This window comes from Myotis lucifugus, unplaced genomic scaffold (genome assembly GCF_000147115.1).
Source record: "Myotis lucifugus unplaced genomic scaffold, Myoluc2.0 scaffold_80, whole genome shotgun sequence".
Taxonomy (NCBI): domain Eukaryota; kingdom Metazoa; phylum Chordata; class Mammalia; order Chiroptera; family Vespertilionidae; genus Myotis; species Myotis lucifugus.
The window spans coordinates 3918826-3941030 of NW_005871128.1; the positions used below are offsets into that span (position 1 = coordinate 3918826).

The 22205-nt window shown below is 36.9% G+C and overlaps 1 protein-coding gene across 2 annotated transcripts in view; it reads right to left on the reverse strand.

Moving 5' to 3' along the window:
* KHDRBS2 (KH RNA binding domain containing, signal transduction associated 2) overlaps positions 1–22205 on the reverse strand; it is a 513200-nt gene that overhangs the window by 14359 nt on the left and 476636 nt on the right. The window contains exons 9-10 of one of the 2 annotated variants that reach the window (XR_002829782.1): positions 7703–7876; positions 5695–5755 (exon numbers count right to left, since the gene is read on the reverse strand). Coding sequence is in view for 1 of the 2 variants with exons in the window: in XM_006090724.1 (XP_006090786.1) it covers positions 7779–7876 (98 nt within the window). In the remaining variant the exon portion in view is untranslated. Of the gene's footprint in view, positions 1–5694; positions 5756–6773; positions 7877–22205 lie in introns of those variants that run through there. The other variant, XM_006090724.1, reaches the window with a different exon arrangement.

The following is a 22205-nucleotide window of genomic DNA, read 5'->3' on the forward strand; positions in this document are numbered from 1 at the left end:
AAAATGTGGGCTATCAAACTTTGTTTTAAATATTGGTTTCGTTACATATAGGTTGTGTGACATTAGTTAAACCTCTGAATTTCAATTTTCTCTTCTATAAAATGGGGTTAATTGTACTTCCTCTGTAAGCTTGTTGTAAGATTACAGATGTTTCATATTAGTCTTTATGTGAAAATTCTAGTACCTTGCCAGGCATGTATGTTTGTGAAACAGATGGCCCTAGTATTACTATTGTTTCCATTATTAATACTCTGTCTTCATATCAAACATAATCATGTCATCAATTTTGTAAATTACCATACAATTGGATATTTGAAATCATTTACTACATATTATTTTGCAGGAAAAATTAAACTTTCCTATGGAACCAGCAAGAGTGTCAAACAGATGGAGTTTTTAGTAATAGACAGCCCTTTGATACTGAAACTGATACTTGGTATTTAGCCAATTCAGATTCCTGATCACTGTTCTCTATTCTGTTTAAAAAGCACAGAAAACAAACAAACAAACCCTATAAGCTCTATGTTACATTAACCAACAGACATAGATATAGTGAAAAACTAAAGGAACAAGAGTAACATTTTAATAGTTTAAAAAAACCCTTTCTTTTAAAAGAATTAATAAGACCATTTACTGTCATTCTATTCCAAATGTATTTAAAAATTTTTAGTCCTTCAATTCTCATTAAGTTAAATGACCTTATTTCCATTAATACACTAAAAGTAAAAATTATCTAAATAGTACAAATAAGACTTAAATGCACTATTTGGTCTCTTAATTGGCATAAAATTGATTTTTGATTGAATCATAATTGAGTGTAGTCAAACTTTTTGCTGGACAAATATAAATTACTCTTGTTATTACTATTTAAAGCAGTGGTTCTCAACTTGTGGGTCGCGACCCCTTTGGCGGTCGAACGACCCTTTCACAGGGGTCGCGTAAGACCATCCTGCATATCAGATATTTACATTACGATTCATAATAGTAGCAACATTACAGTTATGAAGTAGCAATGAAAATAATTTTATGGTTGGGTCACAACATGAGAAACTGTATTTAAAGGGCCAGAAGGTTGAGAACCACTGATTTAAAGTATTTTTTAGTGCCCAAGCTAGCTGCCTTTGGTGTTTTCTGAGTTCCTGATTGTTATAGGATCATCAGTATATCAAGAGTTATAGCACTACCTGATAGAAGGTATGGAACATGGCCACGGACAACTTCAACTACACTTAGATGGAACACGCTGTCATTTAAAAACTTTAATCTGCTATGCAAATTTGTATGACCTGCACAGGATAAATGTCAAACCTGAGAATGTTTGTATGGGCCATGGCTCTAGAACTAGGAAAGTACCTGCTCTGCCATCTTTGGGAGCCAGCACTTTGAAATTAGTGAGAGCAGACATGATGTCATAAAGGGATCCAGGTGGGAACCCGCATCATTACCTGATACTGAGAAGAGAAGAAGGCACCCTGTCTGGGCAGATGTTCATCAGTTGGTGCCACTCTGAAAAGTTTTCATTCTATCAGTGGGTTTTTTGTTTGTTTAATCCTCCCCTAAGGATATTTTTCCATTGATTTTTAGAGAGAGTGGAAGGGAAGGGGAGAGACACAGAAAGAAACATCCATGTGAGAGAGACACATCGATTGGTTACCTCCCGTGGGCCCCTGACCAGGGCCTCAGATTAAGCATGCAACTGAGGTATGTGCCCTTAACCAAATTGAACCAGGGCCCTTCAGTTTGCAGACTGACACTCTATCCACTGAGCTACACCAGTGAGGGCTATCAGTGGTTTTGGCTGAGAGGCCACTAACTTAAGGAAATTCTCATTCCCTGTTGCCAGGGAAACCTGCTGTATTCACTTCTGATTATTTTAAGAGTCAGACAAGTTATGCAATAAATGATTGCAACCTATATAACAAAAACCTAAGTGACCATTAAGGCGGAACGACCAGAATGCCCGTTCACTATAATGCACACTGACCACAAGGGGGCAGACGCTCAACGTAGGAGCTGCCCCCTGGTGGTCAGTCCACTCCCATAGCGGGAGCACCGCTCAGCCAGAAGCCAGGCTCATGGCTGGTGAGCGCAGTGGCGGTGGCAGGATCTTCTCCCACCTCCGCGGCAGCGCTAAGGAGCAGCAAGCCAAGCAGTAAGGAGTAGTGAGCAGGTGGGCAGTAAGGAGCGAGGGGTCCCAGGCTGCGAGAGTAATGCAACTGCCGGCTTAGGCCCAGTCCTTGTGGGGAGCGCACCTAAGCCGGCAGATGGACATCCCCCGAGGGGTCCTGGACTGCGAGAGGGCGCAGGCCAGGCTGAGGGACCCACCCCCAAGTGTACAAATTTCGTGCACCAGGCCTCTAGTGTGTGTGTATATATATATATATATATATATATATATATATATATATATATATATATAATTATATTTTTCTATACCTCAACTTAATTTCATTCTCAAATTGCCATACTGCCAGGTGGAGAAAAATAATCTCAGCCAGTTCAGATGAATTTTGGTCAGGATTTCCTCTGTTAACTCAGAAATTTATGTTTCCCCCTCTTTTTTTTTTCTGACGGCATTTAAGTTTTGGAGGTGTTGGTGGCAGAGAGCAGCTGATCTTCTTACCTTCTCAGGTTGTATCCACTGATACACCTGGTCAGGGCTGGCCCATGTAGAGGCTCCTGGGTCCTCCCTGTCCACCTGTAGAGGTGACTGTGTGTGTGATTCTCTTGGCCACGCCTGCTTTGTTCACTCTTGCCAGCAAGGCGAAACATTCTAAAGAAACATCCATCTGCAGGATTGCACCTGGAGCACATGGATGTGGGGGAACTCTGAGAAGCTTGCTGCCTCCCCTGCTTCCTTTTTAGGCAAAGGTCCCCTTTGTGTTCCAAAACTATCTCAGGTTTTTATTGGATAACTGACATATTGTGCAGACCTCATACTTGAGGCCACACTAACAGCTTACACTAATACCTTAGTTACTGCTGCCTCTTAAGCTTTCTTCTCAGCTTGGTATACAACATTTACCTTTTGATGTATGGAGGTGGGTGGGAGTCAATTTATTTATTTATTTACTAGGGCTCAGTGCACAAATTCATGCACCTTGAAAGGAACTGTGGGCCACGAGGCTGCAGTGGACATAGGGGCGGGTCTCGACCCATCCTCCATGCCCCCGCCCAGCCCCTCCCACCATGGCCCCTGGTCCTCTGTCTGCTGGCAGCCCCACTCCTACCATCGTGGCTCACACCCACTGACAGTGCAGAGTGATTGGTGCCAGCGCCAGCAGCAGGTGTGAGCGGTGGCTGCTGCCCCAATTGTTTCTCAGGAGCAGGGGGAGGTTGAGAAGCCCTGAGGGGCAATTGGGGCCGGCAGCTGCGGCTCGCACCCGCTGACAGCACCGAGCAATGGATCGAGCAGTGGTTGCAAGCAGGGTCAGTGCCAGCAGCAGGTGCAGACGCAGGGCGGAACTGTGGTGCACGGGAGCAAAGAATTTTCAGTAAACACCAGAGGCTCACCCTGATGACAGCGACCGGTGCCCCACGTTGGTCTGGCGCCCCGCTCACCTGCTCCACCTTCCCGCTGTGGCCGATGCCCGCCATGTTCCCTGTGTGCCCCCTGGTGGTCAGCACACGTCATAGTGACTGGTTGTTCGATTGTTCAGTTCCAGCATTCAGTCTATTTGCATATTAGGGTATTTTATTTATAGATGGATGGGAGTCTTTTGTATCTACAGTTAACACAAACTTTCTGTCCTACTTAAAGCCTACTAAAAATGCATGCTTTTGAAACTCAAAATCCTCTTTCTCACAAATCATTGTTTTTGAGCTTTTCTGTTCAACACCTGTGTTTCTGCTGTGATAGCTCTGCCCTGTGTTGAATGGTGAGAGAGTCACAGGGTTATGACACAACAACAATTGCAACAACAAACCATATTGATTAATATATCAAAATAGTAACAAACTCTGACTGGTTTCTCTTTCATTGCTTTACAAGATCAAGCCTATGGTTGGAAAAGGATCAAAGGAGAATAATATGCAGGATAACTGGATTAGAGATTATTTATCCCCTTGGTTTATAAAAACAGTAACCCTTTTTTATACATACTAGTATATTTTTATTGATTTCAGAAAAGAAGGCAGAGGGAGAGAGAGATAGAAACATCAATGATGAGAGAGAATCATTGATTAGCTGCCTCCTGCATGCCCCCTACTGGGGATTGAGCCCACAACCCAGGCATGTGCCCTTCACCGCAATCAAACCTGGTACCCTTCAGTCCGCAGGCCGGTGCTCTATCCACTGATCGAAACCAGCTAGGGCCAGTAACCTTTTTTGAGAGTTAAGTCAGATATGGAATGTTACTGATAAATAAAATTTCAAAAATGCACTTTTTGTAACTGATTTTTGATTCTGCAGCTTAACAAAGGCACTTAACTGAAGCAATATGGTATTAAATAGTTCTTTTCACAAATTTGAATTTTGGGAAAGCTCTCTTAGATGAAGTGGCATTGGTAATTATAAAATTAGCTAAATGGCTTGGTTACTTGGGATAATTTCCTTAGAGGGATAACTCTGATTTTTTACTTCAAACCTACATCAACTTCCTTTTATTTTTCCAGTGAAATCCGAACAATTTATCACACTGCTCAGGGGCAACCATGACCTGACTGGATCCCACTGCTCCAGGCTTTGCTTTCACGCTGCCTTCAGTCTGGTCCTCAGGGTCCCTCTCACTTGCTGAACTTTTTTGTGTCACAAGTTGACAACCTACTCCCTTCACCAGTGGCGCTCTCTGTCTCATCAATGAATATACAGGCTACCTCTTTCATGCCATGATTCCTTTCTCTGCCCTACCTCCAGTCATAACGAATCTCCGCGCTCTCTCATTTCTTTTTTGTGGCACTTGTTTACAGCTGCACTGTTTTGTGGATATTTGGATATTTGTGTAGTAAAAAGAGGACCAAGCCCCAGAGGAGATGACTTGGGGTTTACCCTTTTTCAAATATCATAGCAAGGCCATTTCCGTTCTGTGAATGTCAGGTCAGTCTGTGGAGTTGATATGTGCCCTTGCATTGTTTTCAGTGGGAGGTTTCTTGGCTAATGTTTCCAATTCCTTGTGTACAGAAATCAAGTCTCCATTTCCAATAGTGTTTGTATTCAGTAAATACTTGCAGAATCAAATAGACTGACAGATAAGAAACAAGTTTATTGATAAATCCAGTGGGATAAATTGGGGAAATAATGGTCAGTTTAGTTATTTTTATCTTACTAAATAAGTGTTAATGTTAATAAATTTTATCTCATTGATAAAAGGTGGGTGAGGGGTTTGTTATGGGGTTCCCTTTCCCATCCCTCCACCTCAGCCAATAATTGTGATTTCCTATCTGAAGAGTACAAGTTTTAATATTCTTTATTCATAAAATTTAGAGGAGGTAATATGGTAGTTCGCAGCAAAGAAAAGGGCTGAATATTAACTACTAATTCATTTGACAAGCTTCTGGACAAGCTCAGAAAGTCTTGCCAGGTAAACACCAAGGTATGTCACCTTATTTCAAGGGAGATAAAAATAACTTTGTTCCTTGACAACCATCTAAACCTTTTCAGTTATTCACCAAGTGGCATTTGGTGTTGCAGTTCAGTGCCACAGCTTCATGTTGGTAAAGATGGTCTATTTCAGAGATGATAAAAATTAAGCTTACCTCTACTTTTCTTAGCCCATCACTTCTGCTATTCAATTATGTGCTCTTTGCTTGTGGGTACCTGAAATAGTGAGAAAGAATAAAAAAAGAAAATTAAATATAACTCAATAGCATTTTGTGAAAGGCAAATATTTACAATTTTAATTGATGACAGACACACACTTCATAAAACTATTAGCATGCAACTCCAGCTGCAAAAACTGAACAGCAATATGCCTAAGCTGGTTAGCAGCAAAAAAGTAAACCAATCACATCGACAAAAGCCACCATAAACAAAAAAACTGTATTTAAAAGATTAACAGTTTTGGCATTCATCCCTACCATCAAGTCTTTTACTTTCTTTTTTTTTGTTTTCCATCAAAATTTAGCTTACGTTTGATGTTAGCAAGAGTTGCATTACTATTATTATTAATTTTAGTTCTGTTTATTACCTTGAGGGTTATATATTGTAAAATAATTTTGGTGCCTCTAGTTAATGTTAATTAGTTGTTTTAATAACCTATAGACCTATTTGTTATGTTTTTGTAGGTTTACTTTTTTAACTATCAGGAACTTAATAACTGAGAATATTTAACATTACTGTTACATAGGCAAAATTACAGAGTTACTATTAGTGTTACCTGTTTAACGTTTAGTCATCCTTTGAGTCCTGCGACATATTTCCTTAATAATCATCAGCCATCAAGTCTGATAGTCTCAAAAGAAATATCAGCCCTCTAAACTGCCTTCAAGGGCGGTGATATTTAGCACTGAAAATTACAAATAAAGTTTTTGAGGTTGAATAGCAACAACTGGCCAGTGACACTGATGATTTGTTTGTCAAAACAAATTGTTATAAACTACGCAAATGAAGTCCACGCACTCCTTTGAGTGAAAACAATAAAGTGAATCTACGCAATGCTTACATGTTGGATGGGATATTTAATGTGCGGGGAAACTCAAAGGTTGAAGAACTAGGCATTTAGACAGTGGTAAGTGGTAATCTTACCTCTTTATACTCCATTACTCTTTCTCACGAGAGACATGCTAATGCAAACAAGTCAATCAGAATTTGTGTTTAGCAAGATAAAGCTTAGAGGATAGTTTAAAATCCATTTATTATTCTAAATCCATTTTTCTCCATTAACAAGTTATACATTAGTGTTTACTAACCATGATTCATGTAACAGTTTAGTTTGTTAACTTTTAAATTATTTAACAACCATAAGTTATTAATACATTTTTTAAGTATTACACAAATATCTTAAAACAGGCTTGGGTTCATTTTTGTAATTTTTGAATAGAAAACATTTTAGGCATCTCTTGAAGAAGAAATAAAGCAGACATTTAAAGCTAGAAAACAAGTAATTCCAAATTTAGTTTTTACAAAAGTTTTCAGCTTTATTGACAAATTATGGCAAACATATTTGACAAATTGTGGTTTCCTATTTAGAGAAGCTTACACATGGAACTTTATGTGTTTTTTTTTCTTTTTTAACAAATACAGGTTAAAACACTGAACAAATTCAGTTAGCTACATACATACAGTAGCTGCTTGTTTTCAACCCCATTAAAACAGCATTTAAAATTAAATTTACAAACTTAATATCGAACATCTTCATCTAACTAACAGATATTAAAAGACAGGTTAAAACATCTTATCTACAACTTTATTAGCAGCTACTTCAAAAATCATGTTACAGTCTTTTAGCAACCCTAAACAAAGTTTTTGCTAGTTGATTGAGACTCAAAATCTGTCAACAGATTCATGCTCTTTCTAAAAAAAGAAAAAAGAAAAAAAAAGAAAAAAGAAAAGAAAAAAAATTACACACAACAATGAAAAACAACCAAGAGAATATCATCCTACTGAATGGTTTGCAGAGAATGCTTGCCAATGTCTCTTTCAGTCCATTTTAAAAATTAATACTAGTGTCAATGTCACGCCAACAGTATAGAGGAAATACAAGAAATATATGGGAGTAATCATAAAGGAGTTATCCCTAGAATAGGAAAAAAAAAGGACTATTACTTGTCTTGTTGCTGTTTATGTGGAGACCAGAGGCTATGCATTGTCTCTGAGGTGAGGTCACCGGCGAGGAGGACCTTCAATATCTACCATAGGGGTGCTCCCTGTATCCCCCTCTGGCTGACCTTGCCGGTGGTGCCTTCAGGCTGGAGCGGGTCGTGGCCCATTCTTCTGGGGCTATGAACAAGAGAAAAACAGTAACATTCACGTGGCTTCACAGGTATCAAAAATGTTTAAGACACAATAGTCAACCCGAGAAGAGAGAGTGCAAGATCTCAACACCGACAGCTCAAGCCTTACTACATGTTCCACATGGTGCGTTAATCCAAAAAGGGTATATATTTTGAAATGCAGTCATTTGGAATTAAACTTGCAGGGCATTTTTCAACAGGAGAAAGTTGAAGTTCTTCAGTAACTTCACATTTATTGTATTAAGTTTCCATACCACAAAGTAGAAAGAGAAATCTCATATTTAATCCTTTATAAAGACTCCTAAAAGAAATCAGGTTTAGAAAACGGGTGGTTCTTAGGCCTCGGTTAACTTGAGAATCACCTGGGAGCTTAAAACGAAACGAAACCAAACCAAACCAAAAATGACTAATGTATCCCTTACCAAATGACTAGAAAACTCTACAGGGTGGGACCAGGGTTTGGTATTTTTTTCAAATGCTTCTTTAGATCATTCTTATAGGCCTGGGTTAAGATCCATAGTGCAAAACTGTTCTAGACAAAGTTAGTAAGAAATAAGCAGGCTATGGAGAAGAGTAAATTTTAAGGAGCAAAATTGGTAAAGAAAAAAATATCATCTTAGTTTTTCCAAATAAAGAAGTTAGAAAATAAAGAGGTATTAATACTCTAGGAAAACTCATCATTTATTGGTTCATCAGAATTTGAGGAACTGCAACATTTTGGAACCTAGCCAACACATAAAAAACAAGCAACTAAGATTTTGAGTATTGTGGAAAATAGCGTTTGTAATGTTTATGGCCCCAGAAGAGAAATATGACTCCATCAGAGGGCCAAGGACTTAATATTGGGTTTGTGGTGACTTATGTGATGCCAGAAACTAAGTTATCTGGGTCTTTTGAACAGAATTCAGTTTTTGAGTAGAGAGCAGACTTGATGCATGGGGCTATGTTGGGAGGAAGTATGTACATAAGAAAAAGGATTACTTGAAAGAGATCGTTGACATTGATGGCTGATACAAAAGATGGTGGTAATGGCAATATCACCTGGAAAATCACTGCAGGCTGAGACCAACTGATATGGGGTATATGCCCCCAGATAGTTCAAGTACCCTGAGAATATCTCTAGCAAAAACAGTAAGAAAAATGTAACTTACACTCGCTATACGAGCATGGGATAACGATCTACAATATAGAAAAATGATCAAAAGTGTATCCGTGTAGAAATAAATAGCATTTAAATAGGTAAACACTGGGTTTCTAAATATATCCTTCACCAGGAAATCTTTATTACAAATGATATCTGATGATAAATGAAACATTATGTCTTTCACTATTTAAGATTCATGCTTATGTTTATTTTAATATGTGACAGGGAGTAAAATAGAAGTGAGAACCTAATATGAGAAACGTTACCCTTACTCAGAACACAGACCACCTAGTTCAGGCAAACTGTGGCCTGTGAGCAAAATCTGGTCAGCTGCCTATTTTTATAAATCAAGTTTTACTGGAACACAGGCATGATTATTTACTAACGTGGTCTAAGGTTGGCTTCACTCTACAAAGACAGAGTTGAGTGAATATGATGTAGGCCATACTGCCTGCAAAGCCTAAATTAGCTACAGTTTGGGCTCTTACAGAAAAGGTTTACAGACCCTGTTCTGGGTCCTGTTGCCTTTTTTGGTGGAAGGTTGTGGGTGTTGGTCTTTCAGCTGTGATTTCCTGAGGGAGGACTTGACTTCAAGCTGCCAGAATTTCTCAACAGAGACATTTCAGAGAAGAATTTTATGTATGTATATACTTGACTGGAATTAAATAAAACTTTCTTTGATGTACTAGAATGGAAAATGAATTTTTGCTTACAAGGTCAAAAGTGCCTTCTTAGCTTTATGAAATAAAAGTTTTATACTTTGTATATGAATAACGAATAATATGTCCTCTAGTGGTAAAATCGTCCCCATTTTATTATTTTTAACAAAGGGGATGTACCACTTTTTGCTTCTTTAGTGTTAGAAATCCCAGGGTTGCAGTCTATAGGGTTTAGGAGCAGAGATAAGATAGGTTTTAGGTTTTCCCAGGTTATGGAAGTTCTAGATCCTTTTTCAGATGCTCTATGTTCCTGGTAGGTTCTGCAAAATAGTGAAACAACCTTGAAGAGTGACAGCAATACCAGCCACATCCACCCCCAGATCTGTCAGAACTTTTAAACTGGCATCATCTTGGGGATTTGCCGCAGAACATGTTTAACATGAACTAACGACTTGGCTTTACTTGACTTTATCTAAGGCTCTAGACAGCTAATTGGTGGACTAAAATCTTACACTTTTCAACTGTTGACTAAGATTGAAATAAGAAGTGTCACTGTTCGCAGCTATATCCCAAGTGCATGGAAAATATACAGTGCCTAATACGGCTTGAATGCAATGAAGATTACATGAATGAATGATCAACTTTAGGAACTAAGGCAGAAAGAGCTTCCAATGACAACTCTGAAAACAGGAACAACTAAGCTGAAGAAATTCAGCATCAAATTTAAAAGCTCTATAACTAGAAACCTTAGATATGAGTTGAAGTGAGGCTTCTTAACTCAAGGGTTAATTAGCTGTGTACCAAAAGTATTCACTACTGGATTCAGTGAAACAATCACAGTGGAATCCCATTATAAAACGGTGTAAAAACATTATGTTTCATTGCACAAAAGTGTGCTCTTCTATAGTTTTCTTTATGCAAATTAATACTATGCTCTTTCCTCCTTGAAAAGGCTAGGAAGAGGGGAAATAGTCTACTGAAATTATAAACAGATAGTCAGCCAAAATGAATTTTTACCCAGGCAAAGTGAGTTTTAGATTTTCTGAGATTCCTTACAATTAGTAGAGGAAATCAAGGATTTATTTCACTTAGTTCAGGTCTTGGGTTCACTGTTTACATGTTCTCAATAATAATAGTGAATTGAGATCAGGAAAATATTTCTATTCCAATTTCCGTGGTCTATATTTTTTCTAATATGGTTTTATACACAATATAGACACCCATATTATCCTATAGTAATACCAGCCAGCTTGTCTCAGTGAAATGTATGGTATGTGATCTGTACTGGATGTTTTTCCTTTGTCATCATGTAGTGTGTCATTGAACCTTATATGGCCTGCCAGCCCCTCACTGCTCACCAGAAACTCTTGGATTTCTTCACTGTACAGGGTGGGGCAAAAGTAGGTTTACAGTTGTTTGTATAGAAAATAATACAACATTAATAAATAATAATACAAGAATAAACTCTCTATTCTCACAACTGTAAACCTACTTTTGGCCCACCCTATAAGTATTAGAGATATAAATGATTCTTAGAAATCTTTTTTTTTATTGCTTAAAGTATTACAAAGGGTATTACATATGTGTCCTTTTTTTTCTTCCCCGCCCTTGACAATCCCCTGGCCCCCCCTACCCCCCAATGTCTTATGTCCATTGGTTATGCTTATATGCATGCATACAAGTCCTTCGGTTGATCTCTTACCCCCCTCCCTCCTGCCCCCCAACCTTCCCTGGCCTTCCTGCTGCAGTTTGACAATCAGTTTGAGGCAGCTCTGCCTCTGTATCTATTATTGTTCAAAAGTTTATAATGGTCTTTATTATCCATGAATGAGTGAGATCATGTGGTATTTTTCCTTCATTGACTGGCTTATTTCACTAAGGAATTTTAACTTGAGTCCACCATGGAATGCTGCACATGGGAAAAATCCACACACAGGAAAAGAAAACTTATTATAAGGTTCTCACAGTGGGAATTCTCTAAAATTTAAAGTTATAAAGGACTAGGAATGCACTTAGAATCTGTCTTCTTTGGGTTCTCCTATTCAGCAGATGAGGTGGATTTAAAATATTTTAGGGCTTCATGCAAATTTTGGAGTCCTGGCCAATTGTATGTAATCCCATGACATATTCTAGGATGTCAGTTAAAAGAAAAATTATTGAAGACAATGAAATTTAGAGATAATATTTCTTTGTCCTCCTGGAAAACAAGGAAGTAAATGCTCTCAATATCAGGATCATTGTCAGATGAGAAGCACTGGCTAGCTAGACTATGCATGTAAATCAAGCAAATAAATAAGTTATTACTTCGAGAAGGTGAAAAATAACTGTCTGCAAAGTTTAAATTACTGGAATGGTTTACAGAATTGTGGATCTGGAAATAGCAAATTAGGATATGAGAAATGGAGCTTAAGTGCCTTGATCAAATTCCTACCATTTCTAGACTTCCTAATTCAGGTTTTAATGTACAATTTGTATGTGAAATAAGAAGGAAAGGGGACAAAGAAAGCATTCATAAAATAAACTTTTTCTTTCTTTCTTCTTTATGAAAGATCTCCTATATGCCAGTCATTGTACTTAGTCCAGCATAAGAGGATAGTTTAAGGAGCCTCAAGGAGATCACAGGACAAAGCTAACATGAAATTTAATAGATTACAACACAATTATAATTGATACAGTGGGGCCTTGATTTACGAGTTTAATTCGTTCCGAGACCGAGCTCGTTAAGGAGCTCATTAACTCAAATTACTCTATCAACTCAATGCAAAAAATCGGCTGAGAGACAGCTGGTATCTCAAAAAACTCGTTAGTCTGATAGATTACAAGACAATTATAATTGATATTTGAAGAAAATGCTGGGGAAAGTCTAGAGAAGGGAACTACTAACTTCCATCATTCAATTGAACTTGGACTGAAATCTAGCATTTATTAATCTCAAAGAAGTAATTTTCTGAGCAAATATGAATTTAGATGCTTTTTAAACTAAGATTACTTTCTTTTTTTAAAAAAATATTTTTTTATTGATTTTAGAGAGAGAGAGGAAGAAGAGAGAGAGGAAACATTGATGTGTGAGAGAGAAACGGATCTGCTGCCTCCTGCAGTTCCCCTACTAGGGATCAAGCCCACAACCTGGGCATGTGCCCTGACCAGGAATGGAACCAGCCACCCTTTGGTGCAAGGGATGACTCAACCAACTGAGCCACACTGGCCAGGGCAAGAATTCACTTTCTTTAAATACTTTTCTGTATTAATTATTTTGTATCATCTGGCCTTGTTTTTTTAAAAACAGAATTATAAGATCTATGAGAAAAGAGACTTTTAAAGGTGGCAGACACGTAGTAAGAACACCATAAATATTTGTAAGGTACACATAAATGCTATTACTAGATAAATAGGAATTTTAAAATCAATTATGCAAAATAAGTAAAACAGGACTCCTATTCAGAAACACATTATTAGCAATTACAGTGTTACATATATTTGAAATATAGCAATATTTCTTTTAAAAATTACTCCATCTCTGGTTTTATAACTCACTCTGATTTCTTTTATCCAGTTGAGTCAAGTTTTATAGAATGCCATAGAGTGCATCTCCATTACATGCTAATAAGCACCACTGAGGAGCATTTTCTTTTGATAAAGAGGTGCAAATTACTCAGGTAACTCTTCTGGTGCATTAAATGTTACTCTGGTGACTTAAAAAGTGTCTGCCCTCAAGTACTCTGCTATCAGCAGAATCAGGCCTATTAAGAGGTGTGCATTTCTCAAAGTGTCCTCATTCCTGCTATGGGACCAGGTACTTTGGGGAGCATGCAGAATTAGAAAGAAAAATCTGGATGGTTTTTAATGTTGCAAAACTATATTCTCTGATTGCTCCAGAGATACTATGAATGTTGAAGTTAGTAGGGGAAAATCAAGCATAGGAACAAGGAGCCATTTTTGGAGAAGTTGGCATTATTTAAGTACCTGGAAAGTAAACTTTTAATGCTTATCTTTCTGAAAGTAGGTTTAAAATGCCACCTTCTGAGTAAATTAACTTTTAAAGATCATTTCAGAAAGAATGTAGGAATCATGGTGATTCCTGAGAGCACAGCTCTGTGTTCACACTTTGCTAGACCAACATAGCTAGTTGTTTATATTTCTGAGATCTGAAAAATAATCTCAAAAAAACCCTTTAAAACACACATGCTGTTTATTTTTGGTGCATTATAAAGCAATATGCAAAAACCACAAGTAAAGTAGGAAGCCTAAGTTAAACTCTAGTACAGTGGTTCTCAACCTTGGCTGCACATTAGAATCACCTGAGAATCTTTTTAAAATTCTGATTTCTGGGCCTCATCCTCTGGAAATTCATTCTTTGTTATGGGGTGGGGCCACAACATTAGTAACAAAGAAACAGAATTTCTGGAGGATGAGGCCCAGAAATCAGGATTTTAAAAAGATTCCCAGGTGATTCTAATGTGCAGCCAAGGTTGAGAACCACTGCTCTAGTACTACTGGCTGCCAGTGTTTTGGTTTGTCAGTCATTAAAGAGCATTACAACAAGGCTGATGAAAATTCACACAGACTCTAAGCCATTGAGACCAGGTGGTTGGTCTCAGTTAAGTTTCTGAACTTTCTGAAGAATATAATTCTTTGTGAAAACATATTTCAAATATATACTTGTCGTTTTATGGTTATTTATTCCCAAAGAAAATATGTTACTCAGATATTTTATTGTTGTTGTAATTCATATAATATCTGTTTTCTTTATGTAATTTTAAACTATCCATCCTATTAAAAATAAAGATATTACCATCACACCTTCTAAGGGTGAAGCGCAGTGTTAGGCATTTTATGTATATTATCAGCAAATACAAGTTTCCTGCAAGATACGTGCTAATCGTGCTAATGTTGCCTTTCTTTTTAAGATGAGGAAACTGTAACTCAGAATTTTCTTAAAAATGTTTTTATTGATTTCAGAGAGAGGAGCGAGGGGGAGAGAGAGAGAGAGAGAGAGAGAGAGAAAGAGAAATATCAATGACAGAAAATCATCTATTGGCTGCCTCCTGCATGCCCCCACTGGAAATCAAGCCTGAAACCTGGGCATGTGCCCTGACCAGGATCAAACCGTGACCTCCTGGTTCATAGGTCAACTGAGCCACACACTGGCCAGGCTATAGTTCAGAATTTTTATCTGTAACTGTCTTACCATCTTTCCACCACCCCTTTCATCCAAAAGAAGTCCTGACTGCCCCTTCTTTGCCCTTTCCTTTTCTTTCCAAAAATAGGACTTAATTTTATTTCACTCCCCGTGGTTTATATACTAATTGGTGATTTCAACAATTAATTAGCTAAATGAGTGAGATTGTAGCTTTAATGTTGTTAACAAGAATGTGGGCTGCATGAATTGAATTTGTTAAGGTGCAAATCTAGGTGTTCATTCACTCAAAGTGAATGGTAGAATTATCTGCTCTGCTCTGAGCATTTAAAAATATTAATGGTTCAACTATTTTATCCACACAATTTGTATGGCCACTATTTATAATCCTTGAGTTTATTGTTTTAAGATGCAGATGGTAAAAGGGAAAAATACTGAAGGAGAAATATATGACCAAAATCTGTTTTCACAGATGAACATAATGAATTATGTTCCAAGAAGTGTTAACTTTAGTGCACCTTCGGTTAATGCTCTCAGGAAATTCAATCAGTCTGTGGAAAGCATTTACAGCTTTTATCACTATTTCAAATTTTTAATTAGATATATCCCGTTAAAAAAAGTAACACTGGAGATAATCCACTTTGAGAATAATAAAGGACTAGATCTTTCTAAACATTCTTTCTCAACTATAGAGTCTTATGATGCACATGGCAGACACCTGGTAATTGTTTATTGAATACATTAATTATATTTAAGTAGCTTACATTTCTAGTTTGTACCCACAAAGGAAGCCCCAGGCTTCCCTCAGATGGACCCCTCACTTGGAATGGGAGTCCCAAGAGTCTTGCCCCCAGGGCTGCATTTGGATTCCAGTTCAGCCTCTTCTTTGTTGAAAGACCCCTAGGCTCTTATTCTAAATACTGATGACACATTTTAATTGTTGCAAAACATTCTGAGCTGCTGACATGCATATCGAACTGCCTGTCAGACATCTCTTCAGATGTCTCAAAGTCAACTTTTTGAAACTAAACTTACCTTTTTCTCCATACTGCCTAATACTCTTCTCAAGTTTATCATTGGCAAATGATGCAAACCATTATTATATTCACCCAGAAAGCTAGCTACCTAGTTATCTTTTGTGTCTTCCATGACTTTATCCATGCTATAGCATATAGATATATAAAATTAATATTGCATATATTTTATAGTTATAATATACAACACACAATATAAAATATTTATATTTTAAACTACAAAATAGATAACAAATTATATGTAATATAATATAATTATAAAATACACTGAGTGGCCAGATTATTATGACCACCTGACGTTTGTAGGTAAATTAGCTATAATTTCGCGCTGAAGTTGCTAAAGGGCCAGACCAGTATAAACGTCTGAATAACACAACATACCTAAGTACCGTTGCTGATCAAGTCCATCCTATCATGTTGATGGTGTATCCCAATGGAGATGGCTTCTTCCAACAAGACAATGTGCCATGCCATGGTGCTCATATTGTGCAGGAGTGCTTTCAAGAACATGAGGGAGACTTTACCTTGCTTAGGTGGCCCCCACAATCACCAGATCTCAATCCAATTGAGCATTTGTGGGACGAAGTTAAAAGAGCCATCAGGCAGCTGGTTCCACAACCATCAAATCTCACAGAACTGGACAGTGCTATTCATCAGGCATGGTGTCAGATTCCTCGCATCACCTTTCAACATCTCGTGGAGTCAATGCCAAGAAGAATCGCCGCAGTATTGAAGGCAAAAGGTGGCCCAACGAAGTACTGATGGGGGTGGTCATAATAATCTGACTGATCATAATAATCTGGCCACTCAGTGTATAAAAAATTGTATATTAATTACTATTATATATTTAATTAATTGATATCATATATATGTTTTATGTATATTCCATACTGTGTATATGTATGTGTTTATGCGTGTATGTTTGTGTGTATGTGTAGGTATATATACTCTCTACTCTTCTCTACCTTTGAGCTAGAGGTACATTACCAAATACAATTGATTAGGCTTGTTCAATTGCTCTTATAGCACATTCAAGATCAAACTCAAATCCCTTAGCAAGAAATTCCATGCTAGGCCTAGCTTGAGCTGACCCTGATTTCATTCTAGATAATTGGAGTTGATGACTACAATGATCTCTTAAAGTACAAGTATTCTATCATATTCATTGAAAAAATTATTGGGTCTGGAAATACAAGGAGTGTTGTTGGTAAAGTTAAAATTTTAAAATATATTTCTCAAAAGGAAAGTCATCTTATTTTTGCAAAGAAATAGACTCAGTCAATTTGGAGATGGAACCAGGAGAACAAACCCATTTAAGATTTTAGATACCCATTAAATTTTGGAAAATGCATGATTTCACTTTACTTAATGTATTGAAATTTTTTTTATTTTCTTTAACAATTAGTAAATGTTTATGGATTAGCTTTTTTTGATTCGTCTTAAGAAAGATAATGACTTCTGGTAGGGATCTTATAAACTAGAGATGGGCTGGGTTGTTGGAACTTTTGAAGAGGACCCTCTCTTGCTATTGAGAAAGTTGTCCTAAATACTAAAATTCTCTTCAAAAGCAGCCACATCCACTTAATCTTTGAAGAAGTCTATATATGAAATTCCTAAGTGGTTTTTGAAAGTAGATGTTTCCATTTGGTCATTTTAACCATGAAAGAAATAAATAACAACTAACTCCAAAGTTCAAACTTTACATAAACAACAAATATAAATGTTTAAAATGTGCTACATATTGCAAATATGAATGGGTAACTTCAAGAATACAGTTGAAAAATATATGAATAATCTATTATGAGGAAAATTATTAAAATTTTTGAGGGTAAAATTTTGAAACACACCCATGGACTAATTGATGCTTGGTATTTCTCTATTAACTTTACTTTGGTTTAGTGTAATGTGGGTCTGTGGCCATGGCTTGAATTCTTAACGTAGGAATTAAACCCAGTTTCTTTTTTAAGTTTTGGTATGGAAATCTTAGAGCCATTTTTCTTAACCCATCTCCATTTATTTACTCACCCTTGCTTAATACCACCAAGTTTACTTCATGCATATACCTAATTTCCAGATCATAGTATGGTCTACAATTTTATCTTTAGTGTTAAGCCTAGGTTGTTTGAATTACTGCTGTTTCTGATTACGAACTCCAGGAGGGTAAAAAAATTGCACGAAGAATGGCATTCCAAGTAGTTTAGCTTTCAGTGGGTGATTTTTATTAGCTTCCTAGGCAAGGCTACCATGATTTGGAATGTTAAAAATCACTGTAAGTGAAATATGTTGTGATTAGTATAAGACTCCTTCCCTTTGGTCATGGTGGTGGTATTTTTAAATTGCTTACTCAGTTTTAATCCCTACCTTACACATTTTACAGATTATTATATTTAATAATAAACTGACTCAATTAAACCATTTAATTTCTAATTACCATGTATTAATGACTGACATATGTACTTAAAATTTAAATTTATATTTTATTCTTGACTCTGCTATATAATTAATACCTTGAAGCTGTTGAGTAATGCAGGCCAGTAGTTCTCAAATTTAAATAAATACCTATCTTCTTAGACTGGAATTAAGATCTCATCTCAGTAAAAAGGAGACAGAGATGCCAGCTAGAGAAGGGATTTCCAAAATGGAAGGTACAGAAAAAAATAGTGAATAATAATTGGATACAACATAGAAGCTTGTCTGCTTGATTTAAAAACTACTTTTATTATTGCCAGATAAAATCCAGAATCAATGAAAGGCCTACAGAATTCAGCCACTGACTTTATGAGAAATAATGGAAGAAGGAATAAAAATGGTGATATAAAATAATAATTCTCTTCTCCAAGAATTCCAATAATGTCTTTAATTCACTGGAGAAGGCAGGCTTGGTGACAAAGCTTCACAGATGAAGAGAATGCATTTGTAGTTATTTGATTGTCTTACTCTCCCTAAGTCCCTCCTTTCTATGTTTGAGAACAGAAATGAGCCCAGTGTATTCTCAGACCAACACATGGGAGGTAGAAAAAAATCAGGCTTTAAGCTCAGAGAAATGTTAAACTGGCTGTTTGACTAGCTCTAAATCTCTGGGATTTTGTCCCAACCTGCCTACATGTCACCTTTCCTAGGTCGGTGCTCTCATCTTACCACCCATGTCACAAAATATTTTGGCTAGCCTTTGTCCCTCACTACTGTGAGTTGACTTCTAAACCCTAGAATTTCTTGGAGCAACTGGATCCATGGTGGATCCCTCTGACCACACCTGATAGTTGATGCAAATGAGATGACTCGGGATGGGGGCCGGTCCTGCCAGAAAGACCAACCGTGGGCTTAGGGGGGTGGGCTTTGTCCGTGGGATATCACCCCCAACCTGGGGAGGGGAGGAGAGGAGGATAGATGGTTCAGTCAATCATCCCTACACAATGAAACTATAACAACATTCTGAACACCGACGCTTAAATGAGTTTCCCTGGTTGGCAATACTTTGTTGTTAAACATCAGACTGCCTGGAGAATAATGCAGCCCTGAAAATTTCAAAAGCTTCACGTTTGGGACTCTCCAGACCTTGCCTTTTGTGTCTCTCCCTTTGCCTGGTTCTGTTTTCTATCCTTTTGCTATAATGAAATTGTGATTTGTAGTGTAAAGTTACATGAGTCGTTCTGGCAAATTATCAAACCTGATGGGGTAGTAGGAACCGCCAAATTTGTAGGCAGCTGGTTAGAAGAAAGGATGGCCTGGGGTCTCCCAGACTGTGATTGGTTGTGACATGAAGGCAGTTTTGTGCAGACATGTGCCCTTAACTTATGAAACACCCCCTCACCCAGTCTCTTGTTTGCTCTCCCCAGTCTTCTCAGCAGCCCGAATCTTAGCTCTTTGCCCATGAAGGGACCTATCTCTGACAGAACTTCCAAATGCCAAAAGCCTCCTGGACTATCTGTCTGTTGGCTGCTCCTGCACTCTGCTGAGTATAAAGAGCCTTCTGAGATCTTTCTCCAGAGAGACTGACCTATCTAGTCTAGGTTTTGTTTTGTTTTTTACTGGCATATTTTGTTACCAACTGAGCTAAAGTTTTGACAAGTTACCAGTATGGTTATGTAAGTCATTTGTTTAATACAAAAACACACTGATTATAAATCATCAATAATAATAGTTATATTTTCAGCTGGCATAGTTTCAGCAGTTCCTATTGAGTCATTCAATAAATAATGACATATATGATAAATGAAATGTATTATATTTATTTCAAACAATGTTTCTTTTTAAAAATCCATGACCTCTTTCAATAAACACAAAATTTCCTCAAACTCTGGAAATTATGTGAAGACTTCCTAAGGAGTCATATCTCCTGGATATATACTTTCACAGCTGGTGTATTTCCAAGAGGGCAAGACAGTGATTTCCTAGCTTTGTATTTTGTATTCTGTACTTTGTGTTTTAACACCGGTTCTTTTTTCAACATTCTAAATATAAATCTATACCATGTTGAATATACTTTTTGTATATTATTTGTTCACCCCAAGATTCTGACAATAGATCTCTCAACTCTCCCCTCCCCCTCAGTTAAAATGATTGTACCATGAACTCAGCAGGAGAGAAAGTGATAAAAATAAACATTCCTGTGGCTAGTTTTATTGTCTCAACATGAGAGTTGTTAGATGCATGTGGACTCTAATTTTTTTTGTGGACTTTGTATCCGTTGGGCACATTTTAGACAAAGTCAAGTCTGAGATTTAACTGTCCAACACACAATTGTTCAAAAAGGGACTCAATTCTATTTCCATTACCTCACTGTATAGTTTTTTTAAATGTTAACTTAAAATGCCAGGTTCTAGACCACAATGTTTACTTACAAAATACCAAATTTTCTAAAAGTGATCTGCATATAACTTAAGTATGACCTCCAATAATGCAAATGAATGGCACATTCATATTAAGTTCATAGGCTATTTTTCATCCTGCTCCCATGCATGCATCTATTTAAAACTTACTCTGAACCTTAGTTTGCAGTAGGATCACCTAGGAATCTTTAAAACTAATACCCAGTTCTCATTCTCAAAGATTATGATATAGCTGATCTGAGGTGGTAATTGGACTTTGGTATTTTTTCAATATTCACCAGGTGATTCTTAATTGTGTAATTAAGGTTAAAAAAAATCTCTGATCTAAAATAGTGACAAGCAGGTTCCAGTTTTGCCTGAAACTGCTGAATTTAGGAGTGCACAATTCAAAACATAATTGAAACAGTTAACAAAATTAGCAATGCAAGCAATGAAGTAGTGGTATGGCACATTGCTCTTTTAGATGGTTCCTTGCCTAGGCAACATAATCTGCATTTATTATCAAGACAAGTTGGATTGGATATCCACCTCATGGTAACCTCAGAGATAGTAAGAAACAGAAAATTAAATTTTTAAAGTTAATTTTACAACTGAGTTTAAAAATGCAATATCATTAGTCTTTCAGTTAAAAGTAAAATTCAACAACCTATATTAAAATCAAATAGAATAAATCATAGTATTGTTTTCAATAGCTTATGATGTAACAACTTCAATATTTATAAATCCTAAGAAAAATATATTGTTTGTATTAGTTTTTAAAACGATAAAATCTTGCCCATATTAAGAAAACTCAGCTTCACTTGTAAAAGCACATTTCCTCAACTTTGTATTTCTATTTACTATTGAGAAGAGACAGTCTTTGTTCTGGAGTCACATGGCTGGCATGATGGCCAGTTAGCTTCATTTTCCTTTGCTGTTTTACAGATTAATTAATGTAGGGCTTATTTTCACACCGGGAGAATAATCATTCCAGTTTCTCAGCACAAAATTAATACATTCATGTTCTGCAATTGACTTGAAGTGAGGCACTCAAATGTCCTAGAATCCGACACAAAAATTCTTTTTGCTTTCATTGATTTTAAGACAGTGTATTAATATTATCCTCCTTGGTTCCACACAGCTGTCATCTAAAATGCCACTAAAGAATGGATGCATAATTGGCTCTTCAGCTCACACATTAAATACATTTTAATAAACAGCTCTTTTCTCCGAGAAGAGACTATTGCTGTCCGTTCTTAGCTGTCAGTCTCCAGGAGAATTTAGAGTGTGTTTCTTATGTGGAGCATTGCTTAGCCAAGCTGATCTATGTACTGTATTTAAAATGCTCTCTTACTGAATTATGACCTAATTAGACTTATCCAAAACAACTGTGATGAATCATAAATTAGGAAATATTTTTAAAATGCAGAAACTGATTTGCAATTCCTATAAGTCAAATATTCAGCTTCCCCAAACAAATTCAAGTTACCGGTATTTTAATATTGTTAAGTGTTAATTAAATAATTATGTAAC